Source organism: Lepidochelys olivacea (assembly GCF_965140295.1).
Source record: "Lepidochelys olivacea isolate rLepOli2 genome assembly, chromosome: 10".
Classification (NCBI taxonomy): domain Eukaryota; kingdom Metazoa; phylum Chordata; order Testudines; family Cheloniidae; genus Lepidochelys; species Lepidochelys olivacea.
In genome coordinates this window covers 12,239,725-12,261,869 of record NC_140420.1, presented here as the reverse complement: position 1 = coordinate 12,261,869, position 22,145 = coordinate 12,239,725, and the positions used below count along the sequence as shown (strand labels likewise).

The 22,145-nt window shown below is 44.3% G+C and overlaps 1 protein-coding gene and 1 long non-coding RNA gene across 3 annotated transcripts in view; one reads left to right on the top strand and one right to left on the bottom strand.

The window, feature by feature from the left end:
* The window catches only part of MAD1L1 (mitotic arrest deficient 1 like 1), a 562,567-nt gene that overhangs the window by 241,607 nt on the left and 298,815 nt on the right, over positions 1-22,145 (bottom strand). For both annotated transcript variants that reach the window (XM_084642266.1, XM_084642267.1), the window contains exon 13: positions 18,221-18,277. In XM_084642266.1, the coding sequence (XP_084498392.1) occupies positions 18,221-18,277 (57 nt within the window). The remainder of the gene's footprint in view (positions 1-18,220; positions 18,278-22,145) is intronic.
* LOC311527868 lies at positions 10,797-22,036 on the top strand. Its single transcript, XR_014713468.1, has 3 exons — positions 10,797-10,954; positions 11,825-11,900; positions 21,642-22,036. It is a non-coding gene; the product is annotated as an uncharacterized lncRNA (long non-coding RNA).

The following is a 22,145-nucleotide window of genomic DNA, read 5'->3' as shown; positions in this document are numbered from 1 at the left end:
GTGAATTTCATAGGGCCCTAGATATGATTGAGGTCTATTAAATCATGAATGGTTTGGAGAAAGTGAATAAGGAAGTGTTGTTTACTCCTTCACATAACACAAGAACTAGGGGTCACCCAATGAAATTAATAGGAAGCAGGTTTAAAACAAACAAAAGGAAGTATTTCTTCGCACAACGCACAGTCAACCTGTGGAACTCATTGCCAGGGGTGTTGTGAAAGCCAAAACTATAATGGGTTCAAAAAAGAATTAGGTAAGTTCACGGAGGATAGGTCCATCAATGGCTCTTAGCTAAGATGATCCGAGAAGCAACTCCATGCTCTGGGTGTCCCTAAGCCTCTGAGTGCCCGATGCTGGGATTGGACGACAGGGGATGGGATCATGCAATAATTGCCCTGTTCTGTTCATTCCCTCTGAAGCACCAGGCACCGGCCACTGTCAGAAGACAGGATACTGGGCTAGATGGACCATTGATCTGACCCAGTATGGCCATTCTTATGTTCTAAAGGGGCCCTTATATGACCCACACGCTCAGCTTTGGAAATGCTCACTCTCCAACAGATACCTGAGATGTCAGTTATTCTAGTAGCATCAGTTGTAATCATCTATAAAGGAGGCATCAATAAATATGAATTTTATTTACCTCCCTTCCAACATGCCAGTGCAGCAAGTCTGGTGACCTCCTGTCTCAAGTTTCCTCCGAAGAAACAAATATGGTGTCTGAACAAAGATCCCACACCTCTTCTGACAGCCATTTTAAGACTGTCCTGGTAGGAAGGGAGAGGTTGCCTCCTGAAAGTGAACAAGTCCTAGTGATGGGATAGACAGAAACTGCCACATAAGCAGGATCCTAGGGGTGAGGAACAACATGACAGGGAGGGGAAAGTGGCTGCTGCAGGCATCTGGTGGTAACAGCTCCTTCTCCCTTGGCCACAGTCATTTGGGTACATGGCAATAATACCAGGGCTCCAAACTCCATACTCAATCCCTTCTGATCAGCTTTTCTGTACAAAGAAAAGACTTCTTACCACCTTCACCATGAGCCCTCCATGTACAGGAGAATGCAAATGTCACCCTACAATATCAGGGGCAGAAAACATTTGGGAAGAGCCAAGCAGCACCAGATTCTCAATAGCTGAACAGCAAGTTGCTCGCCTTTGACCCAACTCCTTTTCAAAGAAACACAGCAGTATTTGCTACAAAAATACTATATGATTTGCCATTGAGAAATGGGCTAAAAGGTACAGGATTAGCTAGGGTTTTTTCCTAGGAAAGCTAATCCTTGATGCTATTGTTGAGCATGAGGACCACATGGAGAAAAACTGGAGACCAAATAATGGTGCTTTAGAACTATTTCACACTTGACTGAAACAAAGCAAAAACAACAACAAAGCATTTATAAATGTTTAAAAAACACAAGAGCTAACTGGATCAGACATGCCCCGAATCCCACTGTCTATACAGGCTAATTGGTCTGTAACAACAAAGTCAGTGTCCTTTACCAGTGGGAAGGGAGGGCTAAGGTTAAATAGTCTTCCAACAGATAGGCTCCTAAAAACATATTTATGTCTCTATAATTGCATATATACACACTCAGAAACAGATGTGCGTGTGAATACACACACACACACTGACTTCGGCTTCTCTCCAATGCAATATGGATTGTGTTTTTTTCCTCCTGTTGCTGTTAAAGAGAGCAATTTTTCAAGTTTATACTGAATGTCACTCTATTTCATTTCCAAATATAATCTCCTGGAGAAAAGGTTTGCTTGCCCTATTTCCAATCTCTAAAGCTAATACACAAATTTATATTCCTTTCTCCCACTCGCTCTCCTAAATTAAGAGGCGTAATTACTAGGAGCGCTTGCTACAAGCGAATAAAGTGCCAAGGGAGAAGGAGCTGTCACTGCCGGACGCCTGCAGCAGCCACCTTCCCCTCCCCTCCTTGTCATGTGGTCCCCACCCCCAGGATCCTGCTTATGAGGCAGTTTCTATCTATCCCATCAGCAGGACTCATTCACTTGCAGGAAGCAACCCTTCCCCTCCCGCCAGGACAGTCTTAAAAAACAAATGACAAAATTACTTCAGCTGTCAAGGAACAGTTATCGATTGCAAACATCATTCCCCCCAGATGCACCTTACCTCTGTTCCTTGCTTTTCTGAACTAACGGAGAACACTGGGTTTTGTTACCGCCAGCAACGAAACACAGCTTTGTGATCTAAAATTTGGCTCCAAGGTCACTCTTTGTCATCATCACCCCACTCCCACCCCCAGCAAGCTCACAAAAGGGAAGATTATAATAATAATCAGACTTAGCACTGAAATAGCATTTGTATTTTTGAAACACAGCATAGGTTTTAACAAATTAATCTAATCCAGAGGTTCCCAAACTGTGGTACGTGCGCTTGATATTCACTTAATTAATTTCACAATTTTAAAGGAAGTGGTACGTGAACCAATAAAGTTTAGCTGATCTAATCCAAGAGAGCCCTAATGAGCTTTCACCCACTCCCTTCTTTGCTCCTGATCTGCAAGGTTCATGGCTTTTCCCCCAAAATATCTCCTTCTACGCTGTGATGTTGCAGGCACATATTGGTGAAGTTGCAAACAAATTTATAGGCCCAATTCAACCCTGGTGAAGAGAGATGCAATTCCACTGGGAAAAATTTGAGTGCATGTACATACAGACATGCATGTGTGTTACATAAAACTAGCTGTCCAAGAGATTTAATACTTGGGCACAAAACCTCAGACCACTATTATAAGCAGAGTCATAGAAGTTATGCAAAAAAAACCAACAAACGAACAACCACCCACCCTCATTCTGGCTACAAATTAATGGAATGCTTTAGACAAACAGAGTTGGGGGAAGAGAGATGAGACAAAAGGACCTCCTCAGATGTAGAGTTCCCTACCCCCATCAACTGATAAATTGTAATTAGAGGTTCAAACCTAACAAGCTGTACTTACTATAATGTCACTCCAGCTATGGTTTTAATCTGCTGAGTTTTTGGTAGTTTCAGTCCCTTCCCAAATGCACGTTGTTGTATTCATGGTCTCTGGGATCGGTGTTAGAGATGACTGGTTGGGGATAAGTAGGGCTGCCAACTTTCTAATTGCACAAAACAAACACCTTTGCCCCATCCCCTGCCCCGCCCCCACTCACTTCAGCCCCCTCTCTCTCCCTTGCTCACTCTCTCCCATCCTCACTCACTTTCACTGGGCTGGGACAGGGGGTTGGGGTGTGGTAGGGGGTGAGGGCTCCAGGTGGGGGTACGAGCTCTGGGGATGAGGGGTTTGGGGTGCAGGAGGGGGCTCCGGGCTGGGGATGAGGGGTTTGGGGTGCAGGAGGGGGCTCCGGGCTGGGGATGAGGGGTTTGGGGTGCAGGAGGGGGCTCCGGGCTAGGGCCAAGGGGTTTCGGTGTTGGCTAGGGCAGGTGGTTGAGGTACATGAGAGGGTACAGGCTCTGGCTGGGGGCGTGGGCTCTGGGGTGAGGTTGGGGATGAGCAGCTTGGGGTATAGAAGAGGGTTCCGGGCTGGGGCCAAGAGGTTTGGAGAGGGGGAGGGGGCTCAGGCAGGGGGTTGGAGTACAGGAGAGGGTGAGGGGTGCTGGCTTGGGAAGAGGGTTGGGGTGCAGGGTCTTGGAGGGAGTGAGGGGGTGGGAGGGGATTCCGACCTGGGACAGGGGGTTGGGGTGCGGGTTCGGGCTCCAGCCAGGCAGTGCTTACCTCAGGTAACTCCCAGCTGGTGGCGCAGCAGGGCTAAGGCAGGCTCCCTGCTTGCCCTGGCTCCGCGCTGCTCCTGGAAGCCGTGGCATGTCCCTCTCTGGCTTCTAGGTGCAGGGGCAATCAGGGGGCTCCGTGCACTGCCTGCACCCATGGGCGCCACCTCCGCAGCTCCCATTGGCTGTGGTTCCTGGCCAATGGGAGCTGTGGAGCTGGCACTGGGGGCAAGGGCAGCACTTGACCCTTCCCTGATTGCCCCTGCACATAGGGGTTGGTCATGCCAGCCGCTTCCAGGAGCTGCGCAGAGCCCGGGCAGGCAGGGAGCCTGCCTTAGCCCTGCTGCACTGCCAACTGGACTTTTAACGGCCCAATCAGCAGTGCTGAGCAGAGCTGCCAGGGTCCCTTTTTGACCAGGCATTCCGGTCGAAAACTGGATGCCTGGTAACCCTAGGGATAAGCACTACTGGGTGCTTCCAAGGGAATGAAGCTGACATCAGAAATTCAGGAAGGCCGAGTCAGGGGAGAAGTAACATCCTGAGCAAAGGAAATACAGGGGGCGCCTTCCTCGTGGAGCTAGGAGAAGCTGGCCTAGGCCAAGTGGGCACAAGGAGATTCTTAAGACCGAAGTGCTTGGCATGAACACATGCTCTTTCGTATTCCCATCTTCTCACTTCTAGAGAAAGGAGCAAACATAGATCCTCTCTCTCCTCTTTGCTTAGCTGCACTCCCATCTCCTATTGCCTGTTTTGTGCCCTCCAGCACCAACCATGGAGCCCATCTGCAACAGCAATGCATGCGTCAGCAAAAGCTTCTGAAACAACCCATGTTCAAAACAATTCCCCCTTTCCAGCCTCTAACAGCTCATTCTGAAGGGGGATCATTTCCATGTTCATCAGCTCAGATCCTCTCAGCTGTTATCAGACCCGCTCCACCTCTTTCACCAGCTTTTAGATGACTGTTTTCTTTAATTATCACAGAAAGCTCCTCCCGCCAGGGAGAGCAAAACAGCTGGTGTCCACTGAGAGCAAAGAAGCTCCAGAGTAATTAGACTTAAATGGCTGACACCTCCTTCCCATTACCCCTGGTTAGGAACAGGGTAACACTGAATAACAATCTCTGCAGGGAACCTGACAAAGCTTCTGCAGTCATTAAGCCAGAATCCCATCTAATGCAGTCAGGAGCACCAGTGCATTGTAAGTCTTCCGGCTTCAGACAAAGCAGCAAAAGGGTGCTTTTTTTCCCAAGAGAATAGGATAAACCCCTCAAAGGAGCGGGGATGTCTGCTAAAATTGGGCCTCCTAGTAACTAATTCAGAACCAAAACCACCAACAAAGCTGCAGAGATGTTCCACTTCCTTATGTACAATGTTTGCTCAGTCCCAGTAGATTTTGTGCCCTATTCCTGATAATAAACAACAGAAGAACTGCCAATGCATCCCACCAAAGAACTGTGATTTGATGGTGGCTTACAAGTTCAATTATTTTAGTTTTTTCCATATCCGTTTTCTTGCCAGCAAATCATTAAATAAGTGGTCAAAGTCAGATGCTCGAAGTCATAACTGTTGTTCCACAAACCCTTCCCAAGAACAGCTTGTGGAAGAGTTGATTCAGAAGCACTCAAGTTTTCCAATGAAATGAGCCATCACAAAAGCCTCTTGCTACAGCAAAGAAAGGGAGCACAACACAAAGAATAAAGCAGGTGCTTCCCATTTTATCCTGCAACGGGTGCCTATGGCCCTCTTCAATCAACACGATCCTTACCAAAAGGAGTGGTCACAAAAAGAAAACCAGAGAGCAACACACCATTGAATACCATTGCTTTAGCATGGGTGGCAAAACAGAAACCTGTTTTCCCAGCCTTTGGGACACATGTTCTGACTGCCATCAACAATAACCTCCTAGTCTCAGTACAAAGGGGAAGGGAAAGTATAAAATGATCTGCAGTAGAAAATATTAGCACGAGAAGCAGCACCAACAGGACAAGGCCTGGCAAGAGCTTGCTTTTATACAGCCAGTCATTAGAGGTTAATGAAATATCCATAAATAAGTAAAAATTCTCCTGACAAGCCAGAGCCTGTAATACAACGAAGAGCTGTCAGCCTCAATTAAGCAACTCCAAAAAAGGTAGGACAAACCCTACCTACCCATAGGAAGCGTTCTGCTATATGATCTTCTAGTCTCTGTGGATAAATGAGGTTTTTCAGCTTCTTCCCAAGGACTTTGTTGCCCTGACAGAACAGTTCAGAGAGACCCCCGCAACTGCCACCACCACCTCTTTGGCAGCCAGAAGCACAGACGCTGCTGACAATCTATTCTAATGCCACAGAGGCACAGTACAGATGGAAGGTAAAATAAAAATGGGGAAGTCTCTTTTCCTGCACTCATTGATGAGTGCAAAGGCTAACAAGACACATTCTTGAGACCTCATTTTTAGACTTTAGCCTCCCTCCTTTTTTATACACCCACAATCATCTATGGGCATAAACAAAGGCACCTCGTCAGCTGTCTGATCTCTGGACACATCTACAGCACATTATCTCACCCGCCCCCATTAAATCAGATCACTCAAGGGCTACGGGTGCTCTGAAATGTTTGCAAAACTGCATCCCAGAGAGTCAGAGGCCCATGTCAGTCCCACCACAAGACAGGGGCCTCAGAGGCTCTTTCCTTTCCTGGAGGGACCAGAAATAGGGAAAGAGGACCCAACAGCCATTCCTCCTACGCACTGAAGAAAGCAAAATGCCCTTCCCCAGCATAGCTCGTAAGTATTGTGGAAATGATAAGGGAGATGGGTCTGAGAGCTGCTTCTCCTCCCTCAGGATGACACACGGAGGAGTTAAGGATTACTGCCCCTCCCCCGATGAGCAGTGGTCAGAGGAATTCAAGTTGTGCACTGTTTACATGCATGATCTCTGTGCAGAACTATCATGGCTGTCTCTCCAGGCTCCTTCTCTCTTCTAGGTCAGAGAGAAATGAAATCCCAGAAGAATCAAGGAATTCACACCTGATACTCCTCCCTCCCTCCCTCCCTCCGTCCCTCCCAGAACCAACCTAGTAGAGCAGAAAGTCCTCACTCCTCTCTAGAGGAAGCTTTAACTCAACTAATACAATCAAAACTTGTCACCCCGAGATAGCACATGATTCATCACAGACTCAATGATGGTGCTTGGAGAACGGAAAGGCTCTGTATTTAAAGAGCACTGACTTTGCTTTTCAAATCAGGGAACATCTTATAAAGCTCTCCACCCATACTCTTCTGCAGCACAAAGGAGGAAATTCCTGGTGTTTCTGTTCTGGCATCATTTCAGTCATGATCCTGCATTGTAAAGGTCAGTGCATGTTGTGAACCATCGCTCAGTTTCTGAGTAGACATGAAGTTTTGGAAAGCAAGGCTTTCAAATGTGATCCTTTCCAGTGGAAAGCAAGATCTGTTACAGATCGTCTACTTCAGCATTGCAGGACATACCCTTTAGACCACATTCACCTCCCCTTAACAAGGAACACAATATTCTTCACAGCACCAATGTGCGCAAGTAAAACAAATACTCTTCACCAGATTGTACAGAAGCATCATGCGTCCCTCTACTGGCTAATCTACATGTATGTGAGCCCTGTGGCCCGAAGTTCTAGGGTAAGGAGCTCTCTGCCCCTTCTATTGATGAGCAGGGGGAAGAACGGCCACAGAGCTGCTTCATCTGCATAAGCTTTTCTACACAGAATCCCAGATGCATGGAAGCTCCAGATAGGAAGGAGCTCTCTCCTCCTCTTCTCCCCTCCCACATCCAATGTATAAATGAAGAGGGGGAAGAATGGCTATACAGAGCTTCATTGGCATACGCTTTCTACCCAGAATTCTTCCAGTGACAGTTTGTGAGTCACAGTCACTAATATGCAAACTCAGAGTTGTGTATTACAACTGATAGAAGAGGGGAAAGTGTTCCTTGTGTTGTGACAAGGAGTGCTTTGCCAGTGGCAAGGACTCTGCTCAAGGGTCCCATATACTACTGGTTCCACGCCACTGAGAATCCTGTGCTGTTGAGAAGACTCCTCAATAGCAGATAAAAGAGGCAGCTCTTCAGTGCAGTGCAATGTAGACAGGGATCTTGGCTGAAGCTGCAGAGGACAGCAGCAGAACTGAGTGAACTCTGGAGAATCAACTCGTACCCAGCCAAGTAAGCTGAAATCACTACAGCTGGGTTAGGTGGAGCCATCTCAGGTCAAGACCAGGCAGCACTTCCCAAGGGACTGGACTAGAGACAGGTCTGTGTCCATCTGAGTGCACTGCACGACTGGGACTACACTACCCTTTGATCCAAACCATGAATGGGGTTTAGCAGATGGGGAAAGGTAAAGTGACATGGTAAGGGAACATTTGCCTCCTGGATGTTCACAGCAGCACGTAGGGAACAGAGTTAATGGACTACTGCCAAAATCATCATGGAGGAGTGTTTTATTTATCATTCATATAATTATGCTGTTGTGTTTTTCCAAGTTGATGCTGTATTCCCTTTTCGCCCAATACGTTTGTTTTGTAGGCAGACGCAGTGATGGTGAATGGCAAAGTAGTGCCTATTCAGGGCTCCCAGGGAAGGTATTTAATGATCCCAGAAATTATGGGTATTGGGAGGAGCCAGTGGTGTTTGTTACCTAGGCGTTCCTCTTAAAACTCTCTGAACCCAACTCTTATTGGTGCCAACACCTGGGAGAAGGGTTACATAAAGGGTACTAGTTTATTACTGCTACAACTACTGGAATTGTGCTGTTGCCTTAGGCAGTAGTGGTCTGTCTGTGCTTTTGCCCTGAGGATTAAGGGTTCAGTCTCCACTGACAATCCTTGATGGGAGGGTCATTACACAACGATGGATAAGTCATGATCTGAAACTGCATTAATCACACCAGCAGCATCTGACCACAGTGCCAAGATGTCAATTCTAACCCCACAATCACAGGTGCATCCTTCCTCTTCCAGCAGTTCAGCCGCACTGGACTGTGTTCTTGTTCGAACTCACAAGCTCAGCAAGGTCAAGTTTGGTCAGAACCTGAGTGAGAGATCTAGGAAAACCTAAGTACTGAGGGAAGTGGTGTTTGTGAATGAGTAGCTGGCACTTTTCAAACAGCACTAATCTAATATTCCAGAATAATCACAGTAGGCACTCTGCTGTAGAAGATGATGCTTTCAAAGAGGTAAAATGGAGACCTTGATCATTAGAGATTATCAAAGAATCATCTTCAAGAGTGGGGGAGGGATGTCCTAACCTCAGTGTCCTCACCAAGTTCCTGCAGATGCTCTTACAGGTGCAGGCACTAGGAGGGAAAGCCAAGTTAACAGATTTTCAAGTCTATAGGTTTTTCATTCAGTCCAATTAATGAAATATTCCTTTTTGCTATTGCTAATTATCAGGTTTGCCTTGTTTGTGAAAGTCCATTAGGGAGAACACAAATAACCCCAATCAGTTCACTGGTTTCGCTATATAACAAACTCCTAAAAGGCAGAAATATCAACTATGTAAAGAAGGTGGATTTTATTATTAAAGCCTCCTATTACTCTGGTTTGCTTGCAGAGGTACTACATACTGAACAAACCTTTCACAAACAGCGCATTCAGCGAGTAGGGAGGAATAGGTGAAGAGCCCAGATTGAAACCCCACAGCCAGCAGTATTCTCATTATTCCTGTTTATCCTTGTACACAGAGAGATTGTGCTTACAGGATGACACTCACCCCTATGCAGAACACAAGGCCTGTGCACCACGAAAGCCTTCAGAATAGGCCTAAAGGGATTTCAGTGGAGCTGGTCCATTGGAAGAGGTGAATTTCACCCATAATGAGGGAACCTGGGGTCATGGCTGCAGTAGCTTATCAACTCAGACATCAGAAAGACTGAAGAGCATCATCTTCCAACTCCTACATTTTGACAGAAAAGACTGAAGCCTCAAAATCCAGGTGAGATGTGGCTAGTGAAATATCTACCTGGTAAAGAAAGGAAAATGCTCATGAATTATTTTGAGACACAACTTCGAAAAGACAGCGAGGAATCATGCATCACCAGGATCCTGAAATTATACCTCCACACAACTGAATCATAAATGACCAGAGATTCCAAGAGCTCTCAAGCAATCAGAAGCATTTTGAATAAAGCAAGTACTACTTCATTACTCTAGAGCAGCAGGCTCCCCAACAATATTGTTAGGATCAGAGAACAATAATACTAAGTTACAACAATCAATTCTATGATACCACAGCCAGACTCCTGGATGGAAACGCAGCATGAAGCCAACACTGCAACAACTCTGTTACACTACAGTGAAGCTTCCAAGGGTGGACATGAAGCACTGAGGCAAGACTGAATGACCACAGCCACATTTTTTACAATGAGATTGCTCTTCAGGAGCATAATTTGAGCTAGAGCCACCATAGAGTCTGGTTTCAGAGTAGCAGCCGTGTTAGTCTGTATCCGTAAAAAGAAAAGGTGGCACCTTAGAGACTAACCAATTTATTAGAGCATAAGCTTTCGTGAGCTACAGCTCACTTCATCGGATGCAGTGTCCCTTTCCACATGCCATAGCTGCCTTTCCCATGAGGAGCCAGGAGCCCAAGAAGAAAGAGAAAGGCGCTCTCTGCTTTGGAAACTACTCAAGTGCTTTCCACTGCTGCTTTGAAGTCCTTAACCCCATGTCAGCTGTGATTGTCTTCAATGAGAAAATGTAAACTGTCCTGCTCAAACCAAATGGTACTGCCGAGTTCCATAAAACTTTAATGTTAATGGTTCCAACAGCAGGTTCATTTGTGTAATGGGACTTTTAAACAGACAGTTTATTTCTTTTTAATTTGAGGAGAATGTACTGTTTGATCCCATGTGCCTAGATGGATTTTTAAAACAGAAATAAACCAGTACAATCGAATGACAGAGTCTCCTCTTCTAACATAATTAAAGTAGCACTGATACACCAGCATGTGAAAGTGCAGCATGCTGATCCCCTCCCTGTGTCATACGTGATTTATTCACCTATTCAAGGTCCTGATGTTTCCCTGTCTCTGTTCATTCCATCCCCAGTAATATACAACAGATGTTTTTGATTTTGCCAGTGTCTTCTGTACTGAGCATGAATTTCCAGAGATGGAACTTGAAGCAAATGCAACAAAACCAGCAGAGGGAATTTTGCAAGGGAACATTAATTTAATCTGCTAAAACAGGAGTCAGAAATAGATGCTGTTTCCATGCCTTACAGGTTAGTATACACCACTCCACAGGGAACAGAGAGGGGCAAGTTTCCTATGAATGGTATAATGGGTACAGGTTTCAGAGTAACAGCCGTGTTAGTCTGTATTCGCAAAAAGAAAAGGAGTACTTGTGGCACCTTAGAGACTAACCAATTTATTTGAGCATAAGCTTTCGTGAGCTGATGAAGTGAGCTGTAGCTCACGAAAGCTTATGCTCAAATAAATTGGTTAGTCTCTAAGGTGCCACAAGTACTCCTTTTCATAATGGATACAGAGGCTGAGCTCTTATCTAGGATTAGTACTAGGGTAGATATATTCTCAGAATCATTGTATTTCTTTCCCTTCCCCTAAGAAAGAATTTACCCTAAGAGCTATGGCTCCACATCTAGGTAGAATGGAAGGGGGGGCAGGAGGGAGAGAAGAATCAGACACCCCTCCTACAATATATAGCTTTTCCCCCTTCCCATCAGTCCAACTTCCTGAAAGAACAGAACTGCAAGGGAAAGTGCAAAATCATACCCCTAATTTAAAGGATAAGGGCAGGAGAAAGATTGCAGGGGTAAGATTGTGCAGGGGAAAGATTGCCTTCTTAAATTGTCCTTTAAGTATCTCTCCCTCAATACATGTTTCTAGTCCGCCAGTCAGCATGGCATTTAGGTAATAGTAAGCCAAGGGATCATAAACAATGATCTCTTATCAGATTCAACGCACGTGACTGAGGAGTTAACGTTTCTCCTGGTGAGTAGAGTTCACAATGCTGTTCTAGTGGTAATGGTGGTATTGGATCTTTCTCTCTTTACCATTCTCCCTTCTCTTCTGACTCATGCTGTTCATTCCCCCGGTTTCAAATTACAATATTCTTGTATTGATCTCTACAGCACAACCAACAACTTGCTTAACTGATTGATCGTATCGCTTCTGCTCTACTCATGAAGACCTTCATTTGTATCACAGGTACCGTTACGGATATTGTTAATTCTTCCTTAACTTCTTGAATTTGCCCATCTAAATTTGAATATGTGTTGGTTATCCCAGGTATAAAGAAGCCTAGTTTAAATACTTAAACTATCAGGAACTTTTTCAAATTTCCATCCAATCTTTCCCCTTTGTATCTAACCTATTATATTATCTCATCTGGGATCAGTTTTTGCTGTATTTTTATAACAACATTCATGCTTTTCAATCCAATTTTAGCACTGGATACTGCACTAAACTGCCTTACTACATGTTTGTTAAGATCACATTGTTGTTAAATTGAATACCCAGGTAGTCATCTGTCTTGATTTTGCTAGACTTGTAGAAGAAGCTAGGACTTGTAGAAGATATTACGGAGATTTGTTGTCATCTAAATTAGTTTGGAAACCAAAGCCTTGCATTCTCATAGAAGTTGACCTATCTCACTGATCATTCCTTTTTTGCAGCTTGTGTCTGAAAAACAAAAGGAAAAAAAACCCTGTCCTTCTACAGCCATCTTCCCAGCATGGGTGATGATCTACAAAGGGTTCTATACTAGCTTCAGTTTTATTTATACCTGCAGCAGTTTAGTGCTCTAATTCCTATGGATTTAACTGCCAGCTATTTGTAGATGATCTGGAGGCTTTATCTGTCTCTTAGAACCTTCATCTTTATCACTCTTGTTGTCCTGTTGATATTCCTAACTGCGTGTTTGACCACCTTTCATTATTAAATATGGATACAATGGACATTTTATTTCTTAGCCCTAATGCCCAGCTACCCACCATAGGTCTTTCTATTTTGAGGTTTACTCTTCTGTATTATCACTCCTATTACACACAGACTAAAATGTGGGATTTTCTTTTGAGTTTCAGCTGGTATTTCACTCAAATATTAAATCCAAGACAAGACTTGTAGGATCCTCTATTTACTAAATGTTTCTAATCTATGGATTTCTGCTGCCTAACCCTGGTGCATGCTGGTTCTTTCTCAGCTCAGTTTCTGTAATGGTCTCTACATCTCTTTGCAGTTCATAATTATTGCAGAACCAAAAAAAAAAAAAAAAGCTGTTCACTTCAGTTTCACTATTCCTGTTTCTTCTATGTTCTTTCCTTAATTAAGCGTTCATTTTGGTTACCCCTAAAGACAAAAATACAGTTTAGCATTTTGAAATTTAAGGCACTTCACATTGCTACACCTTCATCATACTCATTATATGATTTGGTCCCAGGGCTATTTCCCAGCTTGTAAATCACCGTGTCTTTGTACTGACCTTTCTATGTACTCTCTCTATCCCTCTTCCATCATTTTCTTAATTTCTTCTGTTGTGGCCTCCAGTTCCTCTAATTTATTTTGTTAGTTACATTTCCAAATCTCCTTTGCTTCCCACCCTGCTCAGCAACACTTCTGACTCCCCTACCTGGGGTCTTTAATCTTTAGAAAGGTAAAAAAGAGAATTCTTTCCAATCACCAGTCTGAAGCCTTCAGAGCTCACATTTGCCCTGGAAGCCATGCTGTCTTTCTGAGACAAAAGCCTGAGATGCTCAGAGCGTTTCTGGAAAACGAAAACACAGGCACACTTGTTTGATACCCAAACACCATCACCGCTTCCCTCAGAGATTAAATGGTGAAAAAAGTCTAGACACAAATGCCACCTGCTAAAGGGACTAAAGGGAGAGGGAGATCACAGACCCCAGCCACTATTTGGATAACGTTCCTGAGCCAGATAATTCTGTCATGCGTACAAGAGGATATGAGTGAAGGGAAACAAAGTCAGGAAGTCAAAAAAAAATCCTTCTCCAAAGAATACTTGGGTGTATGCCTCAGCAAAGGGAAACAGCAATCAGACTCATGCACTGTCAACCCAATATGCCCACAAACAGCATTAAACTAAATTGCCACACATATAAACATCCTGGAATCACAAACTTAGGGAACTATAAGTCTTGATGAACACACTGAATGATCCCTGATAAACGAGCAAGTTGTAGAGAAAGCTATTCAAGAGTACTAACTTATTTCAAAAACTCCTTAGTTGACATAATCTGCAAAACAAAACTTGCAGAAAAATCGGTTGAAAAGAACAAAATAAAAGTTTCTTTCAACAAGAACAAACCAGCTGAACTTTTTTCTTGCAAAATCAGGAACAAATGGTCACCCAGTTTTGGTCAAGTCCTGACAGATTGGCTGCCGACCATCCTGTAATCAGATGCCACACAACTCCTCTTCAGAAAGTCACACACGCACAATGGGAACACAAACACCCCAAAAAGGCAAAATAAATAACTTAAAGGAAGTGGGAAAGAAAATCAAAGTTCCATTATAATAATTAAACAACTCAATGATGGGGGTATTTTCTCTTAAATGAGAAAAATTCTAGGTTCAAGTTCCCTGAAGGGTGTAAAATATGAGAGCGTGTTTTATGGCTTAATCACAAACTCATTTCTCCAGCCACTACTGGCCATGTCTAATTAGGGTGAAGTATGTTAATGATAGCAGCACAGCCCAGAGACGTCTTCAGTTGCGATATTAATTGCATTTAGGGAAAGAAGCGTGAATTGTGCTTATACGAGCTAATTAGTATGGGTTTGCTAATTAATACTGGAAAGTCAAACTGCCTTTGTCTTGTCAACTGCAATTAGCGGGAGCTGTTTAATTTCTTTTTTTCCAGTAGTAAACTGATTTTTAGCAGAGAAATAATTGAATCATGTGCTGTAATACACTATGCCAGTTAGCTCAGCATGTCCATTACACTTTTTGATACAGTGCATTTTGGCAGCAAGAGGCACATGCCACAACTCTTCTAGAATTCTCTTGGCCCACGTGACTCCCTGAAACAGGGCCCCTCTCCTCCTGGCAGCGTACACCACACAGTCACTCTAGTCCAGGCCACTCTCCCAGTGTGCACTAATGCAGCAGAGGCTTTGATTTAATATCCGGATGTCCAGAATGAGTTACCTACCATGGGCCCATAGTAGAATATCTACAAACACCCTCTCAGACCCATTGGTGAGATAAAATCTGTTATACCACTGAACTCAGAGCACATAATTTCATCTTCACCATTGTGAGCAGTGTTGGAGAACTATTAGCACTCATAAAGGTGGTTGCAGAGATGTCACCTGCAAAGCATCCTATCCCAATCAGCAGCCCAAAGACCCACTGGATTGTGTGATAGTACCTGACAGGTGTTTATTCCATCTTACTTACAGCCATAGACCAAGCTCATGCAGAGACTAGCTGGTGAAAAGCAATATCCACTTCTGTCAGAAGATAGGGTACGAAGCAGCCTTTTTGCATCTTCCCAGCCACAGAAGCTTAGCATCAAACTAACAAGAGGAAGATCACTGCTAAATAATGGGGAGGGAGATAAAAGGGAAGGGAGATGTAAGGAATCCAAATCAGGGAAACAACTGCTGAAGTGTCAATTTAAAATGAGTCTGAAAATAAGGCCATCTAGGTGAGAGAGAGAGTTGGAGAAACATGCCAGGAGAGAACATTTCTTCAGTAGCAGGGAGTGTGATGGGGACGATGCTACAATCCTTTGAGACCTCAGGTGGTCTAAAATGGAATGGAAGCATCCAAACGGAACACTATCATGTCACCCCTAAACAAATAAAAGGAGTGACACATGCCTTTCCAAGAGGGAGATGTTATTTGTGCAAGGAGGGGAAACATCTGCAAAGCCAACCTCCATTTCTGAAGAGGAGCTACAATAAATTAGCTTCTTTCAAATGGGATAGGAGGATGGGAAAGAGAAAACAGACCGCATGCCCTGCTATGGAACAATTTTCTCAGGTCTACTGAATGAAATTCACCGATCTAAATAATGCTCATATCTCAGCACTCTGCAAACCATACTCCAAACTACCATAGCCTAGGGCCAGAAGTCAGGACCCTCTTCCTACCAGACTGGCATAGGCTCTGTGAGGATGACCACAAGACCTCCAGTAAGAAAAGGAGTACTTGTGGCACCTTAGAGACTAACCAATTTATTTGAGCATGAGCTTACGTGAGCTACAGCTCACTTCATCGGATGCATACCGTGGAAACTGCAGCAGACATTATATACACACAGAGATCATGAAACAATACCTCCTCCCACCCCACTGTCCTGCTGGTAATAGCTTATCTAAAGTGATCATCAAGTTGGGCCATTTCCAGCACAAATCCAGGTTTTCTCACCCTCCACCCCCCCACACACACAAACTCACTCTCCTGTTGGTAATAGCCCATCCAAAGTGACAACTCTCTTCACAATGTGCATGATAATCAAGGTGGGCCATTTCCAGCACAAATCCAGGTTTTCTCACACCCCCCCCACCCCGATACACACACAAACTCACTCCCCTGCTGGTAATAGCTCATCCAAAGTGACCACTCTCCCTACAATGTGCATGGTAATCAAGGTGGGCCATGTCCAGCACAAATCCAGGCTCTCTCACCTCCCCCCCTTTTTTTTCCCGGGGACACACACAGAAACTCACTCTCCTGCTGGCAATAGCTCATCCAAACTGACCACTCTCCAAGTTTAAATCCAAGTTTAACCAGAACGTGGGGGGGGGGGGGGGAGAGGAGGAAAAAACAAGGGGAAATAGGCTACCTTGCATAATGACTTAGCCACTCCCAGTCTCTATTTAAGCCTAAATTAATAGTATCCAATTTGCAAATGAATTCCAATTCAGCAGTTTCTCGCTGGAGTCTGGATTTGAAGTTTTTTTGTTTTAAGATAGCGACCTTCATGTCTGTGATTGCGTGACCAGAGAGATTGAAGTGTTCTCCGACTGGTTTATGAATGTTATAATTCTTGACATCTGATTTGTGTCCATTTATTCTTTTACGTAGAGACTGTCCAGTGTTCTAGTTAAATTAAAATTTCACAAGAATATACACTGGGCACTGCTTACTCCTGTATCCCCCTCCTCAACAATAGTGCACAACAGCTTTTCACATATAAACACAATGAACTAAACTTTCCCAATCTTATCTGCTAGCACACTTAGTGCTCCAAACTGTCTATGGGAGATATGCAACTGAAAACTGGAGCTAGAGTAATTTTTGAGATGCTTACAAAAACCACACCCAACCTGGAGGATGTAACAATTTTCTATTCTTATGTCCAGTGAGCACAGGCCCAGTGCTAAATGCACTGAATTTAAAATTGAGAGCCCATGTAATTTAGAGACTAGATGATAAATGGAATTAATACTGTTTTCTCTGGAGATCTCAGCTCACATCTGACTCAAGTCACAGTGAAATTGACTAAATCTTCAAAAAGATCTGTCCACGTCACCCAGCCACCGCACCGTTTGACACAACTGGCAGTCTCTGATCTATTACACTTTTTGATACAGCTGGGTCTCAATTTATGGAAAGTGCAATATTGGAACAGCAACGAGCGACACAGCCAGACTAAGAGGCTTTGACAGAGGTGTGCCAACTCATTACAAGAATAGCAAGAACGTTGAAGATCAAGACCAATGTGCATTAGCAGAGTTGTGTGGAGGCTCATAAGAAGATAACAGAAGCGTCGGATAGCAGTTGGGTTTCTGACCAGAGGTTTCTTCAGCACCTGCTGACCGTTGCCAGTCCTACACGTTCACTTTCATGAGTGTTAAAATTCACTCTGTTTAACATAAAACAATACTATATTGTTTATCTTTTTGTTCTGGACCATGCAGGTTTGTCCATAATAAAAAAAATTCTGCAGCTGAAGCTTTGGGACTTGCTCATTTGTACACCACAAGGACTTGAATGGTTAAATGTTGATGTCTTATTCATTCCTGAACATGAAGGATCATGTATAGTAAAGCAACTGAACTGTATACAACCTCACTTCCCCCTGTTTTCTGGCCCATTTCCTGTCTCTGAGAAGGTTAGAATTAACTGAATAGACAAGTACAGCTGAAAAATTTACAAATAATAAAACCTAGTTTGCAGTTTTTAAAATCTGTCTCATCTAAGATGAACGGCAGTCACCCAAGGAAAATATCTGATTCATTATGAAGTAAAATGCTTATTTTCCTTCTAGAACTGCTAACGAACAGAAGGCAAATTGCCAAGAAGAATACAGGCTTTCGAAGGACAAGCACCATTGAGTAATCTCAGCAGAATGCAGGGTTTGTACCAAGTAAATATGGAGACAGACCAGGGGACAGACCTGTGATATTTTTTAATGGGATACACATTCTCTCCCCCTTGCAAGGTTCACTGCCTGTTCACATCTGGAATTCGGGATCCAAATTGTTAAAAGGCATTTAAAGTTGCACATCACTTTTTCACCACTGTAAAACAAAGAGTAAAAGAAAATGAACACATACCATATCTGCTCTTTGCTTCTGGGTTCCCACTTCTTCCAAAGCTTGGGACAGCTGAGCCTTCAGAAAAATAAAAATCAGAACAGTATTTTTAGCGACTATGATCTTTGTTCAGTAACACTATGAATTATTACAGTTTGCCACCATTAAGTGGCCAGCACTCCAGTTTTGGGAAATGTGGACTGAGCTAAGTAGCACCTAAACACTTCAAACACCGCAGGGCCCATCGGATTGCTTCTGCTTGGATGATGTATGAAAAGTTTGAGGTTTTCAAGTCTCCCTTTCTTTTTTATTTGATTAAAGGAAAAAACCCACATTTATGCACTTTCCTCTCTATGTTTTTCTGAGGCTGGTGAAAGATGTTAGATTTATAGCCTTCAAGATGATAGGTCTTTAGCTATACGTAAAACAAACATAAAACTACTTCTAGAGCTGTGCAGCTGGGTCAGTCTCCGTGCATGTTGTCTTTGATCTCTTTAACAAGACTGCCAAATTTAGGGTACCAATTGTAGTTCAAACACTATGAAAGTAGCCAGACAAGGACCAGAGGTAATCATTTATTATCCTGTAATGAATGAAACTCCCCATAAGAAAAAAATTACAAATGCATGAAATACAGTGTGAACATATCTAATTTTATTATACTGTAGAGAGCCCCCAATAATACACGCACAGGATCTTTTGTGACATATAGGACCATTGTTATTATTTATTTGTATTAATGTGGTAAATAGAGGCTACAATCAAAATTAGTGCCTCATTACAAGGAAAAAGTCCTTGCCCTAAAGAGTTTACATTCTGTAGACACATGAAAGACAAGGCCTTGGTCTACACTAGGAGTTGAGGTCAAATTTAGCAGCATTAAATCGATTTAACCCTGCACCCGTCCACACGACGACGCCATTTTTTTCAACTTAAAGAGTTCTTAAAATCCATTTCCTTACTCCACCCCCGACAAGGGGATTAGCGCTGAAATCGGCCTTGCTGCATCGAATTTGGAGTATTCTGGACACAATTAGATGGTATTGGCCTCCGGGAGCCATCTCAGAGTGCTCCATTGTGACCGCTCTGGACAACACTCTCAACTCAGATGCACTGGCCGGGTAGACACGAAAAGGCCCGTGAACTTTTGAATTTCAATTTCCTGTTTGGCCACTGTGGCAAGCTGCAGGTGACCATGCAGAGCTCATCAGCAGAGGTGACCATGATGGAGTCGCAGAATCACAAAAGAGCTCCAGCATGGATCGAACAGGATGTACAGGATCTGATCGCTGTATGGGGAGAGGAATCTGTGCTATCAGAACTACGTTCCAATTTCCAAAATGCCAAAACATTTGTCAAAATCTCCCAGGGCATGAAGGACAGAGGCCATAACAGGGACCCGAAGCAGTGCAGCGTGAAACTTAAGGAGCTGAGGCAAGCCTACCAGAAAACCAGAGAGGTGAATGGCCGCTCCAGGTCAGAGCCCAAAACATGCCGCTTCTATGATGAGCTGCATGCCATTTTAGGGGGTTCAGACACCACTACCCCAGTCGTGTTGTTTGACTCCTTCAATGGAGATGGAGGCAACACGGAAGCAGGTTTTGGGGACGAGGAAGATGATGAGGAGGAGGAGGAGGAGGTTGTAGATAGCTCACAGCAAGCAAGCGGAGAAACCAGTTTTCTCGATAGCCAGGAACTGTTTCTCACCCTGGACCTGGAGCCAGTACCCCCCAAACCCACCCAAGGCTGCCTCCCAGACCCGCCAGGCGGAGAAGGAACCTCCGGTGAGCGTACCTTTTAAAATACTATACATGGTTTAAAAGCAAGCATGTGAAAGGATTAATTTGCCCTGGCGTTCGCGGCTCTCCTGGATGTACTCCCAAAGCCTTTGCAAAAGGTTTCTGGGGAGGGCAGCCTTATTCCGTCCACCATGGCAGGACACTTTACCACTCTATGCCAGTAGCACGTACTCAGGAATCATTGTAGAACAAAGCATTGCAGTGTATGTTTGCTGGCGTTCAAACAACATCCGTTCTTTATCTCTCTGTGTTATCCTCAGGAGAGTTATATCATTCATGGTCACCTGGTCACCTGGCTGAAAGAGGGTGGTTTTAGTAAGCGGACATTCAGAGGTGCCTGTTAGGCTATAGATATTCAGGTCTGTCTGTAAAGGCCTATACTCTAAGAATTTAGGTGTATTCTTATCACTTGGCTAATTATAGAGGTATAAAAGAGAGAATCAAAATCACTGTCTGCTGGTGTAAGGGCCTTCTCTTACTGTCACAGTCTGAGGCCCTGTTCTTAGGCTAAGGCCTTTGGCTAAGCAGCAGAGGCAGCCATAAGCTGGGAAGCGAACGGTCACATCCTCACATTCCAAACTAGTCACATTGAAATAAGGTGCTATTGGGCTGTTAGGCACTATCAGGACAGGATTGTATTCCTATCACCTCCAGAGAAAGGGAAGTGCCTAGAAAATGTAAAAGGAAACTTAGTTTGATAGCATCCTGTCTGGCAAGAACACACTTATCAATAGCTGGGATGTGAAATCCTCACTTCTGTATTGTTTTGTCATTATAGTTCCCACTTTGCTGTTGTTTGTCTATATAATCTCTGTCTGGTTCCGTGATTGTTCCTGTCTGCTGTATAATTAATTTTGCTGGGTGTAAACTAATTAAGGTGGTGGGATATAATTGGTTACATAATCATGTTACAATATGTTAGGATTGGTTAGTTAAATTTCAGGAAAATGATTGGTTAAGGTATAGCTAAGCAGAACTCAAGTTTTACTATATAATCTGTAGTCAATGAGGAAGTGAGTGGGGGTGGGGGTGGGGTGGGGGTGGGTGGGAGGTGGTGGGTGAGGGTGAGGGAAATGGGAGCAGGGAATGGGGGTAAGAAAATTGGAATCATGTTTTGCTAAAGGGGGAAATGGGAACAGGGAATGGGAGTAAGGACGTTGGAATCATGTTTGGCTAAGGGTAGGAATGGGAACAGGGACACAGATGTAAGGCTCTGTGGTGTCAGAGCTGGGAAGGAGGATACTAAGGAAGGAAACTGGAACCATGCTTGCTGGAAGTTCACCCCAATAAACGTCGAATTGTTTGCACCTTTGGACTTCAGGTATTGTTGCTCTCTGTTCATGCGAGAAGGACCAGGGAAGTAAGTGGGTGAAGGAATAAGCCCCCTAACAGTGCCCGTTCCTGCTGGGCTGTTTGCCTGTGGCTGAACAGAAATGTTCCCCGCTGTTAGCCACAGCGAGGGGAGAGGGTTGAGGGGGTAGGGTAGCCACGCGGTGCGGGGAGGCAAAATGCGACCTTGTAACGAAAGCACATGTGCTATGTATGTAATGTTAACAGCAAGGTTTACCCTGAAAGAGTGTAACCATTGTTCTATAAAATGTGTCTTTTCAAATACCACTGTCCCTTTTTTTTTTCTCCACCAGCTGCATGTGTTTCAAGGATCACAGGATCTTCTCCTTCCTTGCTGAGGCTGCTGGAGGATCAAACTAATATGCTCCAGCATATGGCTGAGCTGCAGGAAAGGCAGCAGGAGCACAGACTGCCGCTACAGCCCCTGTGTAACCAACCGCCCTCCTCCCCAAGTTCCACAGCCTCCTCACCCAGACGCCCAAGAATGTGGTGGGGGGGCCTCTGGCCACCCAACCACTCCACCCCAGAGGATTGCCCAAGCAACAGAAGGCTGGCATTCAACAAGTTTTAAAGTTTTAAACTTTTAAAGTGTCGTGTGGTCTTGTCCTTCCCTCCTCTCCCACCCCTCCTAGGCTACCTTGGTAGTTATCCCCCTATTTGTGTGATGAATCAATAAAGAATGCATGAATGTGAAGCAACAATGATTTTACTGCCTCTGCAAGTGGTGATCAAAGGGAGAAGGAGAGGGTGGTTAGCTTACAGGGAAGTAGAGTGAACCAAGGGGCGGGGGGTTTCAT